General features: G+C 48.4%; 1 protein-coding gene across 1 annotated transcript; it reads left to right on the forward strand.

Moving 5' to 3' along the window:
- SLC49A3 (solute carrier family 49 member 3) lies at positions 1–25,587 on the forward strand. Its single transcript, XM_062599402.1, has 10 exons — positions 1–136; positions 5,071–5,229; positions 6,570–6,789; positions 16,126–16,202; positions 16,320–16,457; positions 17,013–17,129; positions 18,754–18,906; positions 20,804–20,961; positions 22,043–22,155; positions 23,543–25,587. The coding sequence occupies exons 1-10, from the start codon at positions 17–19 to the stop codon at positions 23,695–23,697; spliced, it is 1,410 nt and encodes a 469-aa protein (XP_062455386.1). The 5' UTR covers positions 1–16; the 3' UTR covers positions 23,698–25,587.
- Positions 25,588–27,022: the final 1,435 nt, after the last annotated feature.

Raw genomic sequence — 27,022 nt, forward strand, 5'->3', positions numbered from 1 at the left:
GCCGAGCGGCGGCGGGATGGAGGGCGGCGAGGCTGCGCGGCTGCTGGCGGAGCGCAGCGCGGGCCGGCTCAGGACGTACCGGCGGCGCTGGTTCCTGCTGGCCGTGGTGTGCCTGCTCAACTGCTCCAACGCCGCGGTGAGTGCGGAGGCTCCGCGCTGCCGCGCGGGCCGGGCGCCGCCGTCCGCGCCGCCCCGCGGAGCGCGGCTCCGCGCAGCCGCCGCGGCAGGGCGAGCGCCGGGCCGCCCGCGAGCGGAGCCCGCTCCGGCTCTTGCCGGCGCGCTGCGCGGAGCCGCCTCCCCGCGGGGCGCGCAGCGTGCGCGGGCGGGCGCGCAGTCTGCGCCTCCCCCCCGGAAGCGAAGGGCGGGAGGCGCGGCGGGACCGGGGCGCAGGACCTATGGAGATCATCTAGTCCAAACCCCCCTGGTCAAGCAGGGTCACCTAGAGCACGTTAGACAGGGTTGCATCCAGGTGGGCCTTGAAGATCTCCACAGAAGGAGACTCCACAGCCTCTCTGGGCAGCTTGTTCCGGTGCTCTGTCACTCTCACAGGAAAAAGTTCTTCCTCATATTCAGGTGGAATCTCCTGTGTTCCACTTTGTGCCCGTTGCCTCTTGTCCTGTTGCTTGGCACCACTGAAGGGTCTGCCCCTCTCCCCCGCCTTTCAGGTACTTGTACACATTGATCAGATCCCCCCTCAGTCTTCTCTTCCCCAGGCTGAACAGGCCCAGCTCTCGCAGCCGTTCCTTATACGGCAGATGCTCCAGCCCTCTGATCATCTCTGTAGCCCTACGCTGGACTCTCTCCAGTAGCTCCAGGTCTCTCTTCTCCTGGGGAGCCCACAACTGGACACAATACTCAAGATGAGGCCTCTCCAGGGCTTGAGGAGAGTGGCAGGATCACCTGCTTTGACCTGCTGGCAACACTCTTCCCAATGCACCCAAGGAGACCATTGGCCTTTCTGGCCACAAGGGCACATTGCTGGCTCATAGTCAACCTGTTGTCCACCCCCAGGTGTCCACTCCCAGGTCCTTCTCCACAGAGCTGCTCTCCAGAAAGTCAGCCCCCAGCCTGTACCACTGCATGGAGTTATTCCTCCCTAAGTGCAGCACTCTGCACTTGCCCTTGTCCAACTTCGTGACATTCCTCTCCGCTCAAGTCTGCAGCCTGTCCAGATCCCTCTGGATGGCGGCACAGCCCCGTGGTGTATCAGCCACTCCTCCCAGTTTGGTAGCATCAGCAAACTTCCTGAGGAGGCACTCTGTCCCCTCATCCAGGTCATGGATGAAGAAGTTGAACAAGACTGGCCCCAGTACTGAGCTCTGGAGGACTCCACTAGCCATGGGCCTCCAATTGGACTCTGCACCACTGATGACAACCCTCTGAGCTCTGCCTTTCAGCCAGTTCTCAATCCACCTCACTGTCCACTCATCTAGCGTGCACTTTCTGAACTTATCTATGAGGATATTATGGGAGACAGTGTCAAAAGCCTTGCTGAAGTCAAGGTAGACAACATCCATCAAGGTAGGCAACAACCATCATCAAATCACTGAGGCCACTGTTGATAATCATCAGGCTGATACAGAATTATGCATGTGCTTGAGGATTACCATGCTGTGACTGCAGGCAGTCTGACAGCCAAGATCAGGCATTGCAATGTGCAAATACTTATGTTCTGGGAAAGGAGAACAGGTATTCCTTCATGCCAGGAATGCTGGAATGCAGCATTGGATGCAATGGATGCTAGAACAGAGAAACGGATAATACAGTGAGAAGCAGGTAATATACTGAAATGCCAAAAAGACTTACGTGCTGTATCCTGTGGTAAATCTATGTATCCTTTAAAACCGTAAGATCTTAAGAAAGCAAGAAAAGCAATGTGAAACCTAATTGCTTGCTTACAGTTAAGCCTGTTTAACAGGCAAAATACACCACAATTAGTTTAAATCCATATCCGTCCTAGGAGAATTTAACAGTGATAGCATGGGTGAATAAAGCTGTATAGTGTTTTTCCAGGCTGTTTTGACAGGTTTGGACTTCACTCAGGACTTAGCGGTGAAACTGAATGATTATTTTAAAAGGTCCTTTCCACATATCTGAAAGTGTCCTGGATGGTGTTGCTAATAACTTTGTAGCTCTGAAAAGTTGCAGTGTTGTCTAGTTTGGTCTCTTGCCAACTTTCTGACTCTGTCCACAGTGCAAGAGAAATATTCTCCCATGGTAAGAACTTACACCAGAATTTCACCACTTCAAAACTGGGTATTTATTAAATATCTTAGGGCATGTCTAAGGCCAATGCAAATGATTGGAACTGCAAGTATGCTTGCGTATGATGTTATCCCCAGGTTTGCCCTGATGTTAGTGCTTTTCCTATGTGCTCCTGAGGCAAATCACATCAAAATGGAGAGAGCTATTGAAAGACTCTGAAATCAACAAAGCTTGCAGACAGATTTGTTCTTAAGAGTTCTAGATAGAAAGATTTATTTACCAATTCTGTGGTATGAAAAGTGCTTTGCAAGTAAAGATGTGCCCTCCATTTCTGTGGAGATGTTTCAGGCAACTTTATGTTCTGTATTGTGTCTCAGGACACCTGCAAAATTCAGCTTGCTGAGGACGCGTGATTTTTGAGTTATCTTACTTGGAGGAAACAGGTCACCTCCTTAGCCTTATGTGGTAGACCAAGCTTCCAGGACCATGCCTGCTCCAAATATCAGCTCATATTCCCCCATATTACCCATGCAATTTCCTGTGTAGTGGCCTTCAGTGTCACAAAAAGTGGCAGACAGCAACACTAACTTTGCCTTGAGAGAGAAAGAGGGACTGTCACGACTAGGAAGACAACACAGGAGGAACTTACCAGGACACTCAGGTAGACTGAGCGCGTAGACTAAGAGTAGGCTAAGAAACCTTTGCTGCCAAACACAGCAAGCAGCTCCTGTCTTGGAGCTGTGGCTGAGCCAAACCAGGCAGCAAAAGGGGCGCTCCTCCCTGCTTCCTTCTGTTCCAGGTCTCGTGTGGAATGCTCTCATTAACCAGTAAGCGCAGCAGGGAGGATGAGGTACGGAGAAGGCTTTCACAGTGTAGGTAAATAACCCTTCGCTTGAATCGCTGTTACTGCGCTGAGTTCAGAAGCCTCCGTATCTCTCATCTATACAAAGCAGGTACTAGCTTGCCTGGTATTGCCAGTCTTTTCCTAGGTGCTTCTCTTCTGGAAGTTCCTAGCTCCAGTGTAGTGCAGGAAATCCTCGCATTATCTTTAAAAGGCCACGAGCAGGCACCAGTGTGCATATGCACTTTGCTTCCAACCTGGAGCCCTGGGCCGGTTGGCTGCTCTGACCACAGCCATACTGGTGAACTGCTGAGGCATATGCCTCCTTCCTCTTTATCTCTTTCTGGCTCTGCATATCACACTTTGTCTTGTCCTAGCACTGGGGACAGAGAGATGCACTGGAGAGCATATCACAGAGTGTTTCCTACTCTTGTCTATGCTTGTCAGTGCGAGCAAGCAGGAGAGGAGGAGGGGAGCAGAGGGCTGGGACTATCTTCACACTTGACCACGTAGTTCCTGAGCCTGGATGCTGACTCATCCAGCCTGGAGGACTTCCACCACTACTTAGTATACCTGGGAAAGGAAGAGAAACCTGCACAACTGGAGACTGACATGCTCCAAGGCAGTGTGCACATTTCTCGTCCACATGGGTCTGCTTCAGCGGTGTCCCTGGAGATACGCCTGGATGCACAGCAACTGTGGCTGGCTGCTGTCTTCCTGGTCTTCCAGAGAGCTGTAGAGGTTAAAAGTGACATCCAGGCAGAGATCTGACTTTTCTGGAGATTTTACCTCTGTTCTTCCTTGTTGAGCTGCTTTGTCAGTGTAGAGGCTTGTTGTTGAGGCCGGATGCCATTTGCTTCCAGTGTGTATGGCCCTTTGGTGATGAGTGAACTTAGACATGGAGAATTTGGTAACGGAGAGATTGTCCTCCCGCTTCACAGACTGTTCTCAGTGGAAGAGGAGTTCTGTATGTCTCAGAGAAACATTTTGCACCACCTTCAACCCTGCTGTGTTCCTGTGTCCCAGTGCAGGGGAGGGAGCAAGCTGGGACTGGGAGAGCTGCTGCAGGCAGTGCCTAACTGGAAACTGCTCAGCTGCGCCTGTGCCTTTCGTAAAGCAGAAGTACCATTTTGCACAAGTCATCCCTTTGGCTCCTCCTTTCCAAGCCTGTACTGAAAAGGTATCACAGAGGCATTGCCACATTGTACATGGCAATACAGTGTATCAGGCCATAGAGGTCACTCCGTATGGCAGTCTGTGCTGGCTGTCACCACTATTAACTTGACAAAATGCCTTAATTTTCACCCTAATCGTGTGTGTTTGCCCTTCTGCAAATCATTTTGTTTTTCACGTCTAAAATTCTGTTTTGTTGATGAAACCAGTGCCTAAAACAAGATTTAAGGAAATAATTTCAGATATTGAACTGGAACAGATGGACTATTACTAATGTACCTCCTGTGTTTCCCTATCACGTGTTCTGAAGAGTATATTGAATAATGCAAATCTGTAGGCCCTCTCCTTAATGTCGAGGATGTGTTGGACAGCTCTGAATCAATATGGTGTGTGGCAAATGCGAATATCTATCTTGGCTGACACATGACAAAGTTGTTCTTACAAGACCACATCTGGGCTTACTAACTTAGCCGTAAACACCCAACTGAGTTTAAGAGACTGCTATCTGCAGATAGGAAATAGTGGCATCTGTGTTGTTTATACGAACATAGAGGAGTTGCTTGGGGTTTGCAACAGGAAAGTAAGTGCATCCGAGGCCTGTACATCCAGGCTGAGGACGTAGAAAGGTACTGACCTCTACTTCACCCAGCTCCTAGCAGCAGGAGTATGAGGATAAGGCTACGAAATGGATGGAGGGCTCAGGGTCATGGTAACGATGAGATCAGATGTTGAGTATTTTGAGTAACGGCATGTACCAAATGTCTGAGTTTTGATCACCTGTCTTAACATCCGGATTTCAAGAAGAGACTAAAACAGGTTCACGCTTACCCTCTTTGCTCTCTGTTCTGCAGCTGTGGCTGACATTTGCTCCTGTGGCTGATAAGACAGCTTCTTACTTCAACATTTCCCTGGAGGCAGTCAACTGGCTCTCGCTCGTGTACCTTCTCATCTCGATCCCATTTGGGCTGGTGGCAACGTGGGTCCTCGACAGCGTGGGGCTCAGATGGGCCGTGAGTTGAACTATTTGTTACCCCAAGGACCTTTCACCCAGAGACAGCAATGGTGACATCTCCGTGTATTTAGCTGCACAAAGCACTAACACGCATGCTAAGTGGGAGGGAGTCTTGTCGAAAGCTGCAGAGGACAAGTGGGTTGAAAGCTGTGCTCTGGTTTAGCTGTAACCTCACCTCTGAGGTGGGGAATAGTGGGAAAAGACAGAATACATTAGAAGACATTAAAAGACATAATTAAGGTTTTCTGAAGGCAGCATAAGACTTTTCCTTATGACAATGCGTGATGAGAATCCCATTGCCTTGCCTTGCTTCTAAGCTGACTTACTGTGTCAGAGCCCTTTGGAAAGGCATGCCAGAGCAGTTACACAGCACGCTTACACTGCTGTTAGTAGTGTTTCATGTATACTTTGTTATGGCTCAGTATTTCCAAAGCAGTCGACTCCTCAATGAAAAGATTTTAGAGATTCATTCCCTGTGTGATTTCTATGACTCACAAGTTTGAAGTTTCTTACTTCTATAGTTCAGCTGTCCCTGGCCCCAAAGACCTCTTTGCCACTGCTGAGCTTTTAAGACCTATGGTAAAAATAAGTATTGCTTTTTCCTGTGGTACTAAGATAATGAATCTTTTTGACCTTAAAGGAGGTAGCCCTGTAGTGGGATAGAAAAGCATTAACAGCATCTATGCACTAAAGGACTTATTTCCATGATCTTTAGATGGTCACAGCAAGATATGGGTGATAGCATGGAGTTGAAAACAGAGTAAAGCGAGTGATCTTTATATTTCTCAAAGATTAATCAGGGCTGGGGTGGAGTGTACATGTGGGAGAGACCCAGAAGGATGGTGGCAGAGCTGAGCCCAGCTTGGGATTCACCTCACTGTGGCCTGACGCTACCAGCTGGAATGAAATATGCTGAGGGAAGAAGTCAAAGTCACTTGAAACAGAGCAGCTCTGCAGTCAGGGTGGGTTCATAAGCTTGCTGGAGAACTGCCTGTCACAGCCTTCCTATTACCCTGCAGGGTGGACCAGGGATCCTCTGGTGCTGCTTCTGCCTCCTTCCTCGCTGAGGTCCTGAGGCAGGCTCAGTCAGGCTGCAGGCTGGTCAGGGTCAGGGTACCAGAGACGGCCTTATTACCTGGGGGGAGAGAAGAAAAAACACACACAGTTTACAGTGACCCAAGCTAAAGAGGTGGGGACAGTCTGCACAGAACTCCTCGTGCTGTCATTACCAACACTCCAGTGTTTCCCATAGCACATCTGAGACCCTGCTCATGCTACCCTATTACTTTGTGCTTCAGGCTGCAGCACAAAACCTCTGGCTGTTTCTGCTTGCTCCAGGTGACCTTGAGTGCATGGCTGAACATGGCAGGTAGCATCATCCGGACATTCAGCGTCCTGAAGTTCCTGAGTCTGGGCTCCCAGAGTTACTGGTTCCTGTTTCTTGGACAATGCCTCTGTGCACTGGCACAGCCCCTTGTCATCTTTTCACCAACAAAACTGGCAGCACTGTGGTTCCCAGACCACCAGAGAGCAACAGCAAACATGATTGCGTCGATGTGTAAGTTATAGCTGCAAAGTAATGCCTATACCTCCACAACTTGCCAGCATTTGTTTCCTCCTGGGGAGAGCAGGCCCTCTATACCACACCTAACTCACTCTGCAAACCCAGCTCTGCCCAAGAATCTTAGAGCCTTGTACAATAAATGGGTGCCTTCACAGCTCCACAGGATAAGGGGGAGGAAGAAGTAGGACTTGACTACATCCAGTTGGAAAATTCAATTTAAGCAACCCAGGCTCCCTGTTCCTTTCCCTTCTGCCTTGCCAAGGTGATCATCTTTACACAAATATGACAGAGTCTGAGGACAGTGTTACTAAATCCAAAGTCTCTGCAGTGCCCCATACTCTGCAGCTTGTGAGGCTGGTGCCAACATTGCCAGTGAAGCTGTTGGTCACAGGATCAAAGAATCACAGAATGGTTAAGGTTGGAAGGGAACTCTGGAGATCATTTAGTCCACACCCACCCCTGCTCAAGCAGGGTCACCTAGAGCAACATAGACAGGGTTGCATCCAGGCAGGCTTTGAATGTCTCCAGAGAAGGAGACTCCATAGTCTCTCTGGACAACGTCTTCCAATGCTCTATCACTCTCTCAGTAAATAATTTTTTCCTCGTATTCGAATAGAACTTCCTCTGTTTCAGTTTTTGCCTGTTGCCTCTTGTCCTGTCACTGGGTATCACTAGAAAGGTTCTGGCCTCATCCTGTTGACACACCACTTCAGGTATTTGTAGACACTGATAAGATTCCCCTCTCTCAGTTTTCTCTTCTCAGACTAAGCAGGTCCAGCTCTCTCAGCCTTTCCTCATAAGAGAAATGCTCCAGTCCCCTAATAATCCTCACAGATCTATGCAGGACACTTTCACAGAATCAAAGAATCACAGAATGGCTGAGGTTGGAAGGGACCTCTGGAGATCAGCTAGTCTAACACCCCTGCTCAAGCAGGTTCACCTAGAGCATGTTAGAAGGATTGCATCCAGGCAGGCTTTGAATATCTCCAGAGACGGAGACTCCACAACCTCTCTGGGCAACCTGTGCCAGTGCTCTGTCACTGTCACAGGAAAGTTCTTGCTGATATTCAGGTGGAACGTCCTGTGTTTCACTTTGTGCCCGTTGCCTCTTGTCCTGTTGCTTGGCACTACTGAAGAGAATTCAGACCCATCCCCTTCACACCCTCCCTTCAAGTACTTTGATAAGATCCCTTCTCAGTCTTCTCTTCTCCAGGCTAAACAGGCCCAGCTCTCGCAGCTGTTCCTCATACGGCAGATGCTCCAGTCCTCTGATCATCTCTGTAGCCCTATGCTGGACTCTCTCCAGTAGCTCCAGGTCTCTCTTGTCCTGGGGAGCCCATAACTGGACACAGTACTTGAGATGAGGCCTCCCCAGGGTTGAGTAGAGGGGCAGGATCACCTGCCTCCACCTGCTGGCAACACTCTTCATATTGCACCCCAGGAGACCATTGGCCTTTCTGGCCACAAGGGCACATTGCTGGCTCATAATCAACCTGTTGTCCACCCCCAGGTGTCCACTCCCAGGTCCTTCTCCACAGAGCTGCTTTCCAGAAAGTCAGCCCCCAGCCTGTACCACTGCATGGAGTTATTCCTCCCTAAGTGCAGCACTCTGCACTTGCCCTTGTCCAACTTCGTGACATTCCTCTCCGCTCAAGTCTCCAGCCTGTCCGGATCCCTCTGGATGGCGGCACAGCCCCGTGGTGTATCAGCCACTCCTCCCAGTTTGGTAGCATCAGCAAACTTCCTGAGGAGGCACTCTGTCCCTTCATCCAGGTCATGGATGAAGAAGTTGAACAAGACTGGCCCCAGTACTGAGCTCTGGGGGACTCCACTAGCCATGGGCCTCCAACTGGACTCTGCACCACTGATGACAACCCTCTGAGCTCTGCCTTTCAGCAGTTCTCAATCCACTCATCTAGCGTGCACTTTCTGAACTTACCTATGAGGATGTTCTGGGAGACAGTGTCAAAAGCCTTGCTTAGTAACATCCATTGCTCTCCCCTCCTCTACCCAGCCAGATATTCCATCGTAGAAGGCTCTCAGATGGCTTAAGCATGATTTCCCCTTGGTGAATCCATGCTAACTACTCCTGATCACCTTCTTGTCCTCCATATGCTTAGAGATGACATCCAGAATGAGCTGTTCCATCACCTTTCCAGGGATGGAGGTGAGGTTGACTGGCCTATAGTTACCTGGGTCCTCCTTGCCCTTCTTGAAGACTAGAGTGACATTAGCTTTCTTCCAGGCCTCAGGTACCTCTCCTGTTCTCCATGACCTTTGGAAGATGATGGAGAGTGGCTTAGCAATTAAATCCACGAGCTCCTTCAGCACTCGTGGGTGCATCTCATTGGATCTTATGGATTTATGGGTGTCGTTTTTATCTAAATGATCTCTAACCCAATCCCCCTCCTCAACCAAAGGAAAGTCTTCCTATCTCCAAACTTTCTCATTTGTCTCCAGGCTCTGAGATTCTTGAGGGCTGCCCTTAGCAGTGAAGGCTGAAGCAAAGAAGGCATTCAGTAACTCTGCCTTCCCTATATCCTTTGTCACCAGGCCACCCACCCCATTCAATAGTGGACCCCCATTTTCCATAGTCTTCCTCTTACTACAGATATACTTGAAGAAGACCTTCTGGTCATCCTTGACATCTCTTGCCAGACTTAATTCCAAGTGGGCCTTAGCCTTCATTATCTCATCTCTGCATACTCTGACAACATTCTTATATTCCTCTCAAGCAGCGTGTCCCCTCTTCCACATTCTATTGCTTCCTTCTATTTGAGCTTGGCCAGGAGCTCCTTCTTCATCCAGGCAGGTCTCCTGCCCCTTTTGCTGGACTTCTTTCTCCTTGGGATGCATTGCTCTTGAGCTTGGAGGAAGTGATGCTTGAATATTAACAAGCTCTCTTGGACCCCTCTTCTTTCCAAGGCACTGACACATCAGATTCCTCCAAGTAGATCTCTGAAGAGGCCAAAATCCACTCTCCTGAAGTCCAGGGTTGCGATCCTACTTATTGTCCTGCTTCTTCCTTGCAAGATCCTGAACTCCACCATCTCCCTCTGCAGCCAAGGCTGCCCCCAACCTTCACATCTCTCACCAGTCTTTCTTCCTGTGTTATTACAAGATCCAGCAGCACACCACTCCTCATTGTCTCCCCCACCATCTGTGTCACAAAGTTATCATCAATAACTTTGAGCTTCCTGGACTGTTTGTGTCTAACTGTAATGTCCTTATAGCAGATATCAGGGTGGTTGAAGTCCCCCACGAGAACCAGGGCCTGTGATCATGAGGCTACTTCCAGCTGTCTGTAGAAGGACTCACCAACTTCTTCTTCCTGATCAGATGGCTTGTATTAAACACCTACAACAGTGTCACTCATGTTAGTCTACCACTCTTCATCCACCCCTAGGCAGAGCTCAATACATGCCATAAAGAGCAACTCCACCACCTCACCTTCCTGCCCTGTCTTTCCTAAAAAGCATGTAGTCATCCATGACAGCATTCCAGTCATGGAAGTAATCCCACCATATCTCTGTAATTGCAATGAGATCATGGCCCTGCATCCACACACAGATCTCTAATTCCTCCTGTTTATTCCCCATGCTGCTTACATTTGTGTACAGGAACTTCAGAGAGATAATAGAGCATGCAGGTTTCTCAGGATGGGTGCAACAGGATCCTCCATAGTCATGTCCTGTATGCACTTCCCTGATTGCATGCAGCTGCTGGAGACTTGAGCCATGTTTTGTTGACTACCTTGCGTCTATAACTCTCCCCTTTCTCCATCTTCCCTAGTTTAAAGTCCTCCTTACCAGGCTAGCCAACCCTTCGGCAGTTGCTGGAGGATTCCAGTGTCAGTGGGAGCTGATAGCAGGGCTGGTTTCTGCTCAGGGCTCTTCACTGGGCACAGGAGAAGAGTAGGGCTTTTCTCTCTCTCCCCTCCCCTTTCTCTCTCTCTTCCCCCCCCCCCCCAAAGGGTTAATGCTGAGGGATTAACCTCAGCCACCTGCATCTCAAGTTCTGTGTGCTTTCTGGGTCTCTGCACTGAGAAAGTAGATCATAGGCTGAGAAAGAGCTCATGAATGTGAAGACAATGATCAGAGGTCTGGGAGGGCTTCTGTATGAGGAGCAGTTGGAGATTCCCCATGTGAGCTGTCTGGAAAAGAGATGAGTTGGGAGAATATGACAGAAATCTGCATGATGCCAGGAGCCTAGAGAGGCGAAAGGGGATCTACTGTTCAGTCATTTCCAGGACAAGAGCAAAGGTCCGCCTGGCAGAACTGTCAGGAGCCAGGCTAAAAGCAAACAAAAGAGGAGGCTTTTCACTCACCAGATGACAGAAACAGAGGCTCCTGTTGTGGATGCTGACTGCTGGCACCTGGGCAGGTTTGCAGAAAACAAACCCACTGTGGGTGCTCAGTGCACCAAGGCTACCCATGCAGAAACCACATCTGAATCAGGAAGTCTTTCAGCTAAAGTGCCTGGAAGCTAAGAGACTGTGAAGGGGTTGCATCTGATACGCTTGCTCTGTTCTTGCTCTTGGTTCATTTGGGCCTTGCTAGAGACAGGATACTGTACTCAACAGACCTGTTTCTCCCTCCATGTGACATTTTTTCCTTTCTCCAGTGATCTGGGAGGTGCTCCAGAAACTGGGCTGACCCACTGGCTGCAGCTGGCAGATCTCAAATTACTTGCACCATATGGAGATCGGCAGCCGCTCTCATCAACACCTGTTGGCCACCTTCCCTGCACACTGACTTGGAGCTGTGTGAGAAGAGATAGGCTGGAAGGAAAGGCCAGTCTGGGAGCTTTCCCATACCACTTTCCAATGTCAGAGCAGGGGCTGTTATTTAGCAAGAACAGATTTATGATGACAGGCTGAATCACTTCTTTTCTGCACTGTAGGGGCAGACCTGATTGCTCACCTGCTTTCCTAAGCCTGTGATAAATTTTCACCTTCTGCACTGGAGAAGGAGCTCTGTCAGTGGTGGGCTACAGAGGAAATACTACCAAAGAACTCAGGAGGTACCAGTGGGGGCCACCAGGCACTGGAATTCTTCACCGCTAGGGCAGAATGTGTTAAAGAAGGTTTCTGAGCCCGGAAGAACAGAACGGAGAAGGAAAGAACATGTGCTTCAAGTCTGTAGGCAACTTAGTCTTGCTTTTTAAATGAGATAGAGAGATAAAGCAGCCAAATAGCAGTAGATTGCTCTAGTGATCTTGGCTCTTCAGCCTTTTAACAGGAATAAATAGATCTATTAACCATGGGGAAGAGAGAGTAAACTGAAGAGCAAGGGGCAGTGGAAGTTTGAGATGTGAAGTTACTTACTCTGTGATGCACTGAGGTATCAAAGTGAGGAACAAATAGGCTGTGATTATCATCTGCTTTGATTCTTGTATAGTGCCTTTCTGAGGGCTTCCATTAACTATGTCTGTCACACCCATGACTTCTATGTAAGATCAAGATGTGATTTTAAAATGGTTGTAAACATTCCCCAGAAGGATAATTTGCCATGGCCCCAGTGATTTGCTCCAGTAGTTAATTACCTCTCTGGCTAATGTCTACATGTTACTTCTTGTCTGGACCGTCCTTATCCCCCAGACATTTAGACCTGTTGCACCCATTTGTCAAGTAATTACAGATGGAGTCACCTCCTCTCTCCTGTGATTGTCTAGAAAGACTGAACTGCTCCAGCACAGTCCTTTCACAGGCACATTGCCCTTTATCTTTTCCCACATCCATCCTTGTCTGCCTGCTGCTCTCATCGTGCTCCATTTTATTGACATCTATCTCTTGTGTGGATGCCAGAGCAACACTTGGTGTTACAAGGACTCCCTGTGTCTCTGCAGTACGCAGAAGCTGGGCTCCCATTAGTGTTTGGCTTCGCTTTCTTTGTGTGCAGCTCAGCACAGAGGCCTTTTTCTCATTCCACTGAGCGATTGAGATCACTATGACTCAGCTGTGCTCTTCAGTATTTATCTTCCCTTCCATCCTCCCATCACTTGTAGAGACTGACACAGAAGCAGCGCAGGGCCTTATCTTATTCCCTGGGAAATCTGTGAGAAATTCTCCTGCATGAGGACAGGAAACATTTGTATCAGTCTACTGCAGCAGCTCAGGCTTCATCTACTGGCTTCTGGGTTTGCTATGGTCTTTCAGGCAGCGTGTCACTTTCAGCATTCTGCCACATTTAAGTGCATCAACATCATGCACAAAGTGCACGCTCCTATCACAAACTGGTGCAAGCTAATCCCCCAGGACCTTGGCCCATAGCTTGCTGTTGCTCAACTCCAGTGACCTGCTTTTCATTCTTTCTTAGTCCCACATCATTACATTTCCCAAGAGCAGTATGAGTCTGAAATTTACTAAGATAGTTTGATTTTGTCTTTCCAAATGTAGCCAATGTTCACATTCCTCACAGCTTCAGAAACAGCTTCTGTACACAGATATTTTATGAAAACACCTCTCACAAGGAGTACTTCTCAGACATTCCTCTAGGATGCCCTGATGCATTTTAACCAGGTGCAAAAGCTTTAACCTATCTCTTTGGAAACTGTTGTTTAACTCTACCCTCTAAGATACTTTAGGAGCAGAGAGCATTCCTGTAGCAACACATTACATGACTTTCCCAAATACAGATCAGAAATGCTGTGACTGCAGTAGAATTGGCTACAGCACCATTAGCAATGCCTCCACTAATAGTCCAGTGCTGATGCCAGGATTTGCTCCCTCATGTGTGTCTCAGCCCTGTATTTTTCTGATGGCCTGCCTTTGTTGCATCGTTTTTTCTTACACCCTAACTTCCAGCATACATTTGCTATTGATTTCCTGTTCGTTACATATTACAGCTGCATTCACTTTCTCGTAGAGATGGGTAATTGCCAGTGGACTAGCCTTCTTTCTCAACTGGGGAGTGGTAACTTTCAACAGTTTATATTCTCCATCTTCCCTAGAATTTTCCCCTTTTGGCTTGGAGTTGGTTCTGACTTAGTGGAAGTGTTTTTCTGCAGGCTGGCAATACTGCTCCTGGTTTTCAGCCAGTGACACTGTCCAGAGGAGCTCCAGCCCATTTTCCATGAAAGATGTAATGCTTTTCACCCTCAAGGAAAACAGGGCATATGCAACTATGCTGCCTATCCATCTGCACTCCCAAGGAACTCTTAACCAGAATGGCCTCCAGGCTCAGAGATGCCCAAGATCTCCAAGTGTCAGAAGTTTGTGTGTGTACAGAGTAGGACACTCTGATCTGAGTTAGGTCCTGTAAAAACAGAGGCCAAGAGCTCTCAGGCACTTTCTGTAAATTAACAGCCTGCTTCTGAAGCCAGACCCACATGAAAAGCCCTAATGGTTCAGCAGGCCTGCAGCGTGCCCCCCCCCCTCCATCTGCTGTCTTTGCCTGGACCACTGCTGAGCAGTTAGCAATCTACTTCAAGGCAGGTGCAGCACGCTGTGCCTCAAACTATCTGGTTATTGGAGGATGCAAAGGGAGCTGGCAGTAGGGGAGTAAAATAGGAAATAATGGGGAAGAGCAGGGAGATGAAATACGAGACTATGAGAAATATGGAAAGACTTGGGGTTTTGTAGTGGAAACGAAAGAAGAGGAGGGACAGGACATACATATTAGTAGAAAATCAGCTTTGCTCATTTGACTGTTTGCACAACATCTCATTAAAGTTAGGAAGTAGTCCCCTACAATTTTGGACATTCCCAAGCAGAGTCAGAGAGTGGTGGTCCACACAGTACTCAGATCCAGCCTCAGAGGATGGGCTTTACTGAGCAATGTTTTGGCTTGCAAGCTGTCAGGAGTGGCCTGGCTGTAGCTAGCATCTCAGCAGTATCCAGTGACAGGACAAGAGGCAAGGGGAACATACTGAAATTCAGGAACTTCTGTTTAGACATAAGAAAGAGCTTTTTAACTGAGAGGTGGCTGAAGACTGGAACAGGTTGCCTATTCAAAACCCAACTGGACACAGCCCTGCGCAACCTGGCGCTAATAGACTCTTCTTTGAGCAGGAAGGTTGGACTGGATCATCTATAGAAGTGCCTGCTGGCCTCAGCAATTCTATGATTTTGTGAGTCTCTGTAATTTTGCCTTTGGCAGAACTGCTTATGCTTCACAGAGAACATTTCTATAGTTCATTGTGGTATCTCAGTTACAGTGGTTGAACTCTGTCCTGTCTTGCAGTCCATTGGTATCCTTCTGTTGAGTGTAAATGGGAAGGTGCTCATGCTGACATGCTGCAACTGGCATGAGCAAACATTGTCCTTTATGGCTGGTCTTTTGAAAATGTGAAATACAGCTGTGGTGTGTGGGTTCTCAGCCCATGTACTGGCAACCCATGTACTGTGTCACAGCGGTAACATGGGCTCTTATTATTTTGCAAGGGGTGTTTTGCTGTATGTTTTGTTCTAGAATAAATACAAGTTCACAGAGTCACCAAATGATGAGATGCTTGTTACTCATGAGAATGAAAGTGCTAAACACAGCATAAGGGTATGGCAGAAGGTGACCAGGCAATTCTCCTTGACACCTATCACTGTTTCCCACCAGTCTTGGTCAGAGTCTCAACAAGCACACTCTTTGTCGGGGAAAGGTTAGGATGAACCGGCTGTGGTTTGGTTCTTTCTCCTGAAGTGCAAGTTGCTTACAGAATGCTGTTTTTTTCTGCTTGCTGTGAATGACTCTCTGTTTTAATGCTGGCTGGCTGTGACTCAGGATAACCACATTGCAGGAATGTGTAAAATGAATGGGAAGATTCTCTGTCAGGGAAGCAGGCAGGGGATGTTAAACTGAGAGTAAGGCTGAACAGGTGGCGTGTGAGGGCATCCCAGCATGTTCAGAGGCATCCCAGCTAATGCTGGGATACCTTCCCTTCCAGTTCCAGGTTCAAGTGGGAATCTGAGGTTGCCAAGGGAAAGTGCCTCTGTTTGTAACTGCAATATGACATCAGGGCAGAAGATCTGGATAAGTCTGTCTTCATTTTTTCCTTTCAACTTGGTGTTTATGGGGGCAACGTTGTGAAAATAGGGACAGCAGAAATCATAGATGAAAAACAGTTTCCTGTTATGCGAGTTAGGGGCCATAGGAAAATCAGTTTCTGAGATGGACATAATGGGAGTGGGGGAACTTATGTGGCAATAGTGAGACCTCATAGTTCAATTTTGCAAGTGTTGCTCTCCTCATTTCTCCACATATATGCCTTGCTCTGTCCTTACTTATTGCTGCTCCGCTGCACCCTACAGCACTAGTGCTGACTAATGTGACTAGAAGAGGTGGACACATGATTCTGATTGCTCACATGAAGACAGGTGTGTTTTTTATTCTCTTCCAGCCAATCCCTTGGGTATTCTAATAGCAAACGTGTTGTCACCTGCACTAGTTCCAGAAGGAAAGCACATTCCGCTGATGGTAAATGAAATCTGGTTTAGTCGGGCAGCTGGGCTGTTTGAGGTCCAGCTGCTTTCTGTATTTGCAGGCAGTGGAGATGGAAAGGCTGGTAACATGTCTTTGCATTGTGTCGTACAGCTGGGTGTTTACGCCATCCCAGCAGTAACAGCCTGTGTTCTAGCAACTGTTGGGATTCATGAAAAGGTTCCTCCAACACCTCCTTCTGCCAGTGCCAGTAACTCCACCTCCCAGCCATTCCTCACAGGGCTCAAAATGGTAAGTACCATAGCACAGAGAGAAACCATCACTGCAGTGAGGGTTGTGCTGGGGAATCTGCCGATAAAGTGTACTCTGAACCCTGCTCCGCCTGCCGTGGAAAGCCTCTGAGGGAGAGCAAGGTTTCTTCCTACCTCAGGGAGTTAGCATCTGCTCACTGCAGAGGTGGGGCAGATGCTGTCTGGCTATTCAGTCATGGACTGGCTGCTGTTCTGGTGGCTCAGACAGATAAACTTGGGCTCCTCCAAGAGGACTGCAACCCTGAGCCATCTGAGCAGATCGCATGCAGGTAGCAAGGCGCATGCAAAGTGAAGAGTAGAATTTAAGGTCACTGCAGAGTCCCCTCTGCCCTACATACTACCTATTTTTGCCTGCCTCTGTCTGGCTTTAAAATCCCTGTTGATAGCAGAAAACCGAATTGCTCTAACGCTTACGGGATTGCCCTCTTCACCTTTCTAATTGAGGAGTCAGAGACACTGACCTTAAAGGCCAGTTGAAGCTGGGCCTTTCTTTCCCCTTCACTCATTTTAAATGATGTCGTAACTTCTTTTTTAGCTCCTGAGAAATAAGTCATACATCATCCTGGCTGTGTGCTTTGGAGGAGGAATTGGGATGTTCACCTGCTTTTCAGCTCTACTGGAACAGATCCTCTGCGAAAAAGGATATTCAAATGTGAGCCTATCTGTCTCCCTCCATCCCCTCTTCCCACATGATCTATGATACAGTCAAAATGTTTTTTAGTGATTAGGGACTCAGAGCAAAATGAAGACAAGTGAATAAGCTGTACTGTCTAGCTCTCATTTCCTGATAACGTCCATTATATATTAAGCAGCACATTAATCCAGATCACCTTCAGGCTTTTAGTATAACAAATGATCAGCATTTTCATTACTGCCTTTGGCCAGGCCAGGCCTCTATTTGCAGATGAAATGCCCTCTCTCCTTAGACATTCCCTTCCTTATTGAGGAAGGAAGAGTGTTGGAGTTCCTTCTAAGCCACTGCAGAGCAGTGCTGCCTCTGCAGCCCTATGATCCTTTCCCCAGAAGGGAAGAAGTCCCAGACAGGCACTGGAGTGAGCAGGCAGCTGGAGGCAGGCTGATGCAATCACCTTTCTTCTCTGCATAGTCTAAAATGAAGGCACGGTAACAGAGGAGATTGCTTGGATAAACAGAGCTGCCACAAAACCTGCACCCTTCCCTCCTATGGCAGTGGCTAGGTGCTGCATTTGGGATTGAGCACAGTTGGTTCCACCTGCTCTCTCCCTGCCTTACCAGGGGCTGCCCCAGTTCCTCTGCTTCCCCTCCAACAGGCAGCACTCCTGTTCTGCTGTTCATGTTCCCGTGGAGAGTTTTAAAACACTTCTCCAGCTCTACTTGCACCTGCACATCTACCTACCTGCTCTTTATTCTTCTCCTTCTTGATTTCCTACAACTATGTGATAGCCAGCTTAATGCTGTGAAACCTGGCTATGCAGCTTGGTCAGACTGATTCAGTCTGGTGGCTTTTCACCAGAAACCTTCCAAGCTTGCTAGCCTTGCTTCTCATGCACTGCAGTGCTTTTGTCTGCATGTGGCTGGCCAGCCCCAACCCCACAGCAGAGCTCACAGGAGCTATTCCAGATACCCTTTCCATCTATTCTGCCCCTGAGGCTCCCAAAAATGTTTACCCAAATTTGTTAAAGCCTTCCTGCTTTCAGGTTTGGTGTCTGACATTGACTGCTTCTCAAGGAGCTGAAGGGGGAGAACAAGCAAAGACAGTTATCACAGGCAGTAAAGCATAGGTCCTATTCTTGCTGCCAGCCTCTGCCTCCCTGCCCCAGCCTGGCTGTGCAGTGTCTGGTATAACAGTCTTTGAGGCAACCAGCCTTGTGATGGGCAGTCAGCCAGTACAAGTTACTGGTAAGAAAATGGCCCAGAGCGCAGTTATAAACAGAAGATCCCAAAGGATTTGTTACCACAGCAAGTGTGGACCAGGTCCTGCTGGAGGAACCAAGAATCCCTCACATGTGGGATGAAACATTCAATACCATAGAACATACCCAGCCTCCCTGGCCAGATATGCAAAAGCTCGTTCTCCACTGAGACCTTGGAATTGCTGTCACCCTGTTGTCCACATATCCCTGAAGCAGCGGTCATGCTACGGCAAGGTATTTGCTACTCTGAGACCAGAGTAGGCACTGGAGAATCTGTCCTGCCTCATTAAATGCTCTACCAGAAGCAGGCAGATGGGTCAGTGACATTAAAACCTCTTGCCTTCCAACTTTAGCTGCTCAGTCACTTGTTCTTCTGCCCTGCAGGTGTTTGCTGGCCTGAATGGTGCACTATTCACCACATGCGGTTTGCTGGGTGCTTTCCTATTAGGACTGTATGTTGACCGAACAAGGAGGTTTATAGAGTCCACCAAGGTCTGCTTCTGTCTGACTGCTCTTGCTTGCATCATGTTTGCAGTGGTGAGTTCTCCCTTGCATTGCACCATATCTGTGGGTCTACTTCTGTTGCTATCTGATAAGTCATCACCTTGAAGCAAGTGAACTGATGTCATGGTATTTATTAAGCCACCTGTTCTGCTTAGGGAATTCCTACCCCTCCATGGGGTAGGAATGTTTTAAAGAAATCCCCTTTCCTGTATGTTTCATGGAGTCACACCATGGAGACTCAGACAAATTGCTTCAGGTTAGGAATAAATGGGCTTAGTTTACTTTCTTCAGTTGGATTGCCATGTTTGCTTACTCTCCCTAGGGTCATTCTTGTCAAAAAGGCAATGGAATTGCTAAGCATCAGTCTTACAAAAAATAAACAACATAACCGTAGTTTTCCCAATGCCTGCCTTTAACGGTGATGCCTACTAGGAGGTCTAAGGCCAGCAGAAAGGACCTGGTCAAAACAGGGATGAAGAGCAAGAAAAGGAGATTGCACAAATACAGCTAGGAGAGGAATGCACAGCCGGGAAACTTCATACCCGTGGGGCTGGAGTGCAGGTACTGCACACAAACCCAGTCACTGCCAACACGAGCCATCATCCAGCAGGAAACAGAGCATGAGGCATAGGGCTCCTTGACCTGTAGAGGGCCCAGGCTCATGCAGGTGACTGCTTCCCTGACAGACTAGGGCTATGTACTTCTCCTGCTTGTTGAAAGACTCAGACTACCTTATAACACAGGTGTGATTACTCCTCCCACTAGGCCAAGATCTCAGTGATGTTAGCTCCACTTTGAAGAGACAGATGAATGGTGTGCTTTGCTCAGTGTAGTAGGGGATGCCTGATGCAGACCTCACATTCCCCTTTCAGTGCCCTTGCATTTTGGGTGCTTTGAATACAGGTCATCATTCCTGGATTCGGGGAAAGGAAGGAACAGATATGAGGCTGAGTCAGGAGCAACAAGCAAACCCGGCCCTGCCCTCCTCTCCCCTCCCCTCCCTTTCTGCTCAAACAGGTGAAGAGCACGTTCCAAGCACAAAGAAGCACAAAAAACCCACATCCAAATGGTTTTGGTATCTTGATGTTTTGAACTTGGATTCCAAACAAATACAGTTTTCCATGTGTTTGGCTGCTGCTTTGCCATTAACTAGGGAAGGCAGCACAGTCCTGCTGCAACTGGGTCAGGAGGGACACCTAGTGCTCCTCCGTGGGAGTGTAATACAGAAAGTAATGAAGGAGACACCAACCCTATGGCTGCAGTTATTACCCCACTGGCTTTACCAGCATTGGCTGGACAAGGCCATGCTCCTTCATGCTGAGCTGAGGATGAGGCTCTTTTAGGAACTGAACTAATCACTTGGGTTTGTGGATGATGTTGGTGGGGTTTTTTATTTTTATTTATTTATTTATTTTAATAATACCCTGGTGTTATAAAAGTGAGTCTGATAGTGTTGATACATGATAAAGAATACTTTTCAGCCTAGACTGAACTGCAGCAATCTGCAATTCTGATGAGAATGCAGTTCTCATCTGTAACCTACTCCAAGTGCCACTTTAGACACATTAGCTTGTGTCAGGAGGAACAGGTGTGTTTCACTTCATACTGGAGATCAGCTGAGTGTATTACTGGTAAATTTCTGACCAGGGAGACAAGTCACAGTAATAGGACCACACCTGTGTTTTTCAGATAATTCTGCTGATCTCTCTCCCCTTGCTTAAACTCAACAGATAAATCTTCTATAACCATTTGTTGACTCTGGAGGGCTGCAGGTAAAAGAGATCTTTCAACAAAAGGATGAGGAAGGTACTAGTGAGAACGGTGAACCTTTGGGACTTCCCTCAGGTGATGGTGAAGTACAGGTTCAAACAGAGATTTTCTGTGCAGTGGTGCTGACACTGAGGCTTTGACACTGTATCTCCTCCTGCAGGCATCTCGTTTCAGACACGAGGCCGTGATACTGGCCGTAGCCAGCTCACTGTTTGGGTTCTTCGGTTTTGCCATCTACCCCGTTGCCATGGAGCTGGCTGTGGAGTGCTCCTACCCCGTGGGAGAGGGCACATCTACCGGCCTGATTTTTGTTGCAAGGTAAGGAGGCAAGTTAAACCTATCTGACTGTTGAGCTTGGGTAGCGACAGTGGTGTGGGTGCAGATAAAGCAGAGCATGGATATCGGTGCCAGCCCTGCTGCTGCGTTTCTTCTGTCTGGTACGCATGCACATGAACATGGCCAAGGGGGAGCTGTGCATCTGTAGGTTTTGTCTTAAACAAAATAAAGACAGCTGATGGCCATCCATCCTGATCTGAGTTGTAGAGCTGATGAGCTTCCACTAAAGAGTTTAATGCGAGGAAGAGCATGTGGGTCTTGTGCAAGAAGGGCAAGAACACAGCTGAAGGTCTCCCTTCCTTGGCACAAAGCAGGGAGATAAAACCAGCATCGCCTATGTCTGAAGCAAGCACGAGCTGTGTGCCTGAGAGTGATGCCCATTTCCGTGGCAACACAGGGACCTGTCAGGCCTCAGAGCTCCCACGGGCAAGATGGGGCTCATCACTCTCGGGGCAGCTGGTCCACACCAAACAGGGCAGTGTCATGTCTTTCCACACTCAATGTATGTGCCTTGGGCTGGCAGTGAGCTGCAGCAGGAACAGTGTCCTGGAGCTCTAAGCAGTTGTGCATGGCCCAGCACCAGGTGTGTCTGGGAATTCAGCAGCAGCAATGATCAGCTGTCAAAGAGGGGCATCGAACACCTCCTCTTGAAGGTTGTTGTATTCCACTCGATGTCAAGTTTATGGTTGCCTGGCAGCTAGCTGTGAAAGAGGAGGAGGCTGAAGTCCTTGCCTGGCTTTTCCCATCCTCGCATCTTTGCCCAGCAGCTAAGCCTCAGCTCACTGGCGGCTGTGGTTCAACACCTGTCCACTTCTGTTGGAAGTACACAGCAGCCCTGCCATGCAGGCCGTGTGGGTACGCTGAAAGGCCAGCCTGCCCACTCTGTGAGCCAGGGCTGGTTGCTGAGGGCCTGGGTCAGAGGCAGTTGTCAGTAGTTTGCCGCCCTAGAAGACCCTGCTTCAGACAGAAGCTTCACTTCCTCCCCACTGGCGCAGCCTGGCTGCCCTGGAAGGACTGGTGAATCAGGCAAGATCAGTAACTGCACGACAGCTTCTCCCCACAGCCAGGTCCAAGGCATGATTTTAATGATTCTGCTGCAAGCCCTCACCGTGCGGGTTTCTGATGACTCATCCTCCACCTGTGCCCTCGACCAAGACAGAGCCCTGGACTGGACCAGTAAGTACCTCCTTGGGAAACTACACCGAACACTCAGTTGCTTTCCATGTGCCTCCCCAACCACGTCTCACCATCAGGGAGCCTGCAGGACTGGTAACTGCTGTATCTTTTGGCCGCCTTTCCCAACCCGGTAGTGCACTCTGCTGGTACGGCTAAAACAGGGCTGAAATGGGAGATCTCTAAGGTGCCATCTGATTAAAATTCCTCTTCTGGCCATACTCCAGAGACTTGAACTTCACCAAGATATTGAGAAGCTGTTCTAAGGGAAGGCGCTATGCAGGCAGCACAGCTTGTGCTCCTTTGCAGTGTGGCAGGCTGAAGAGCACCAGTGCACTGCCAGAAAGTGAATTCCCTTGCTCCTGCAGACACATGCAAAAGCACGTATACATTCATGTACCGTTTTGCTGACTTATTCTCAGACGGTCAGGAGAAGAGTCAGCAACTGAGATGAACTAGGGAAAAAAATGCATTTGCACTGTAGGTTAAACGCTGGCATTGATCTCTCAGCTGATTCACACTCATGTAATACTGACACCAAGCCCTGTGGACATACTGTAATGCAGAGGCTGGCAAACACCTTTTTCTAAAAGTCTTCTTCAGCAGAGCAGATCTCAAGATCCAGCTCCAATAGCTGTCAGGGAACAGTAATTGCCAATAACTTCACAATAACTGCCCCCCGCCCTGGTAATTTGGCTGCTTCATGTTTGAACGTCTGCAGTTGCCCATCTTGTCAAATTAGAGCTGGATCTCATTACTGGGTACCTGTCACTGTTCAATTTATGATCTGAAATGGTCAGGAACATCTATGGAGAAAGGTAGGGAGGTGCTTTTTTTGAGACAACACTGAAGTGAGAACACATACTTCTAAGCCATCACATATAGCCTTTTTAGATTTACTTTTTTTGCATCAAAAATGTTCTTAGCACAAAAACCTTTCTTAGATTAAAGCTTTTCTTTCAGGGACCTTTACTACACTTTGCTCTCTGGTGACCTTCTAGCAAGGAACATCGCAGGTGTAGATCGTACGAAGCCCAAGTGTCCTGATTAGGTCTTCCCTGTACCTTTCATTACCTCTCCCCCAACATGCCCCCAACACACACACACTGGGTGCATCAGTATAAGATCTCCAACTTGTGGGACCAAGCAGGACAGGAATTCTGGAAACATCCCACAATTTATTCAAGCCCTCTTCCTATGTGTGTGGTGTGTGAGAGGAAATTTGGCTTTTAACAGACTATTGCTGCCCCACTATGAGCTGCACACCTGCCTTGGGGCCACCCTTTGGGAAGGCCACTGAGACTCTGCAGCTTCTGGGGAGCTGACCTCTAAACCTCTGCAGCTCTGGGGAGTCACAGATTCACCTTCTAAAAGTTTATCTTTCTTACAGTCCCAACGCTGGTGCTGGCTGGGCTCTGCAGTGCTGTGGCTTGCTTCTACGTCATCTTCTTCAACACAGACTACAAGCGGCTCCATGCCGAGACAAACAGTGGCACGTCGGTCAATGCAGAAGATACGGCAGCGGGAACTGTTCCTGAAGCCTAACCAGGCTGAAAAGGGTACACATCAAGGGCCAGTTATGGAAGGACTCAGGTCTGTGGGCAGGGGCTATGACTGTGAGTGCTCATCTGAAACACTGGGATGTTTGATTTCTGTTGCACAACAAGCAGCCTGGATTTAAGAAGAAAAGGGCTAGAGCAGAGCTACTGGGGTGCTACTTCTTGAGCTTCCCCAACTCTTGCATTTATTTCTGAGACTGGGGTGCGGAGTACTGGGTGGTTATGCTGCCAGAAAGACCAGAGGGGGGTCAACTACAGAAGTACAGCAGGTATTTTCAGCTGTCTTGATTCAAGCAAAAGGATTGTTGCAGAGGAGAAGAGCACATTTCAGCCATTTTTTTGTTTTCATGTGCTTGGACCTTGGGTGAAGCTTTCGGAGGGGTAGAAGCCATGCCTACCATAAAGTTGTCAGAAAATTAGCTTGCAAGTACTGCGGTTTTTGTGTAGCATGACGCTCTTTCCCCCTCTAACCTGGAGCTAGCTGTGCCTCTTCCTTGCCTAAAAGGAGGCAGGAGCTAGAGCATCTATCTTTCTCTGGCAGGAGGGAGACCTAGGCATATTATCTGCAGTATAACTCTGTTACAATGAGCCACATTGTCTTCTCCTACAAATGGGAAAAGGAAAGCTCTGCCTGCAGGGCTGACCATAAAAAAAAAGAAATCAGTAAGCAGCAGGTGCTAAATGTGGCAGCCTTCCTTGCTGCTTCTAGTCCCTTGCCAAATATTGAGAAATTCAGGATCAGTTTGTTTTGCCTTGTGCTCCTCTTGTCTCACCAGCTCTCCTGCTCTTCCAGTGATTCAAATTTTCCATGGGAGGATGAACCTGCCACTGTAAGAACAGGGTTGTATAACCTCCCCAGACCAAGACTTGTGCCCTTCTACAGGAGAACACTGAGAGAGCAGCTTACTTTCTGGAAAAAATCGCAGTGCCTTGGGAAAGGTGGCAAGAAAACAAGCAAAGGTTACCATGTAAAGAGTGCAGGTAGTCTTCAAAGTTTTTGCAAATAATATGAGTGGTTTTGAGGAAGGCCAAGTAAGGAGTAACACTACACAGACATCTTCTAGTTCCTGCTGCAATTCACAGCTGTCCTTCAGTGTTTGAAGAGATGGTAGATGCACAAAAGATCCCCTTTGGAATTCAGTTACCGTAAGAATTGCAAAGGGTGCAAGTGAACCTTTCTGCTGTCTACAAACAGCAATACTTGCACGGCAGTCAACTATCCTGCTTCGTTTCTCAAGTCTAGGTATAAAGCTGGAGCACTTGTACTCCTGTGGCATTTCCATGCTAGAAGAAATAAGATAGGTAGGGCTGGGTGAGTCTTTGTATCATGCAATTTGCAAGGAGATCTCAGCACTTTTGTTAATCAAGGAAAATTGTTGCAAATTTGAGCTCTGAAGATTAAGCGACATTCTCCAGTCTAGCTAGAACACTACTCAAAGTGAAGGATGCACTTTTCTTGGGGAATACTATAAAGAGGAGCTCTCTCACTGCTTGGAGTCTCTTTCTTACCTCTAGAGGCAAGTAGAAAGCCTCTAGAAGGCATCTAACTGCATACAGAAAGAGCATGCTAGTTCCTATAGCTGCAGCCCTGCTGTCACCAGTAATCACTAATTTCTATCTGAAGGAGCAGGAAGGAAGATGAGTTCAAAGAAAATGAACTTGGATATGTCAGGAGTTGGAATGGCTGTCTTGTTCAAAACTAACTTGTCAGTTCTGCAACCCTGGACCTAATATACTGAACAGATTAACACTAAATTTACTTGTCACTCCTGAGTCCTACTGTACTGTGAAGCAAGAAGTGCTTGGTGCTTGATGATTTTGTATATTTACAGACACACTTTTTTTTTTTTTTTTAATAAAGGGCAATTTAAGGAAAGATTCAGCTCTTCTCACTGTTTGAATCTTGAAACGAGTATTTTAGAAATGCAAGAGTGGATCAAGTCAGCACAAGTCTAAGGTCACGATGTTCTCCTTGTGTTAAGTGATACTCAAAATGATGAGAGTGAATGGTATTTCAGATAGCTCCAAATGCTAGGTTTCACCCATGTTAGCTCTGTTTTGAAGACCACATTTCTAGGCTGAAGGAGCGAGGAAGCACATTGCTAGCAAATGTCTCCAAAATCTACTAATTTCCTGATTAGAAAGTCTGCCTTGCCCAAGCTGAGCCACTCTCATCTTTATCTTAACATTTAGAAGAAGAAATATAAAAGGGGAGGTTTTCCTTCAGCCAGTGCATCAGACGTACAGGTTTGTGAGGAGCTGCCAAGTGGATGGAACCTCAAGAGAGAATGGCTGGCAGTGAAGGTCTTTGATATCCTGGCAGCAGGCGAGGAGGGGGTGGCCTGTCCACCAGCAGCTGGGAAGAGTCTGCAGCTGGGGCTTGGGGTCTGAAGGGCTCTGCACGCCCAACAGCACAGCTTACTCAACACAGAGGGTGGTCTCGCATGGGCTCTGTTGGTGGCCACACCTCACAGGCTGACCTCCTCAAGTGCTCCTTGGGACTTTGGCTGCCTGCCCACTCCTGTCAGCAAGCCCGTCAAGGAGAAGAGAAGGAGTCGGAAGATGTTGCTCTGCTGAGCTTCCCCAGCCTGTCCTGAAGTCCCTGCCTGCTTGGTGCGGGCAGCTCCAGTGGCCTAAGGCAGCAGCCTCTGCCCTTGGATGGGGAGACCTTGATGCCATTGCTCCTTCTTTACTTCCCTGGCCTGCCTAGCACTCTTGCTGCCCATAGGTCTTGCTTGTTCCCAGCCAAAGGAGGCAGCACTTCCTGGCTACTCTTCCTTGGTGCCTTCTGTGTGCACTAGGTAAAAGACTGCACACACACACACCCCCACACCCTGCATAATGCCAGGGATCCTCCAGATGTGCAGGGATGGGGGCTGCTGCACAGCTCAGGGAGCCTCTCTGATGGCTCAAGTGTCCATTTTTCAGCTCTAGGAACATTGTGTGGCACTCTCTCCTAATGCAAGATTCATAAGAAGGTGTTAGAGCTAACAGAGAGCTGAGACCCATGCAGCCACATCACTGCAGAGAGCTGCTCAAGCCCCAGGAGCTGGCAAGACCCTGAGTGACACAGGCAGCCTGATCTGGCATTGCAGTCCTTGCTTGCTGCAAAGCTCAGTCCAGTTAGGTGGACAGGTGCTGTTGGAGGCACGTGTCTGGGACGGGAGGAGGTCTGTGAGAGAGTAGCAAGGGGCTTAACTTAGGGGAAAGTGCCAGTGCGAGGCCAGGGCAGCTGGCCATGGCCAGCTCCCTTGGCAGTGTGCAGCAGGGCTGCCCAGCAGTGCACAGCACCTGAGCTCCAGTCAAAGCAG

The sequence above is a fragment of the Rhea pennata genome, chromosome Z (genome assembly GCF_028389875.1).
Source record: "Rhea pennata isolate bPtePen1 chromosome Z, bPtePen1.pri, whole genome shotgun sequence".
In the NCBI taxonomy this organism is placed as follows: Eukaryota; Metazoa; Chordata; class Aves; order Rheiformes; family Rheidae; genus Rhea; species Rhea pennata.

Bases quoted from the DNA above. Each gene is read 5' to 3' on its own strand.
- SLC49A3 (XM_062599402.1), top strand. From the start codon at position 17: ATGGAGGGCGGCGAGGCTGCGCGGCTGCTGGCGGAGCGCAGCGCGGGC. The intron at 16,203-16,319 runs GTAAATGAAATC...TGTGTCGTACAG, and splicing joins GAAAGCACATTCCGCTGATG to CTGGGTGTTTACGCCATCCC. The intron at 17,130-18,753 runs GTGAGCCTATCT...TCTGCCCTGCAG, and splicing joins GCGAAAAAGGATATTCAAAT to GTGTTTGCTGGCCTGAATGG.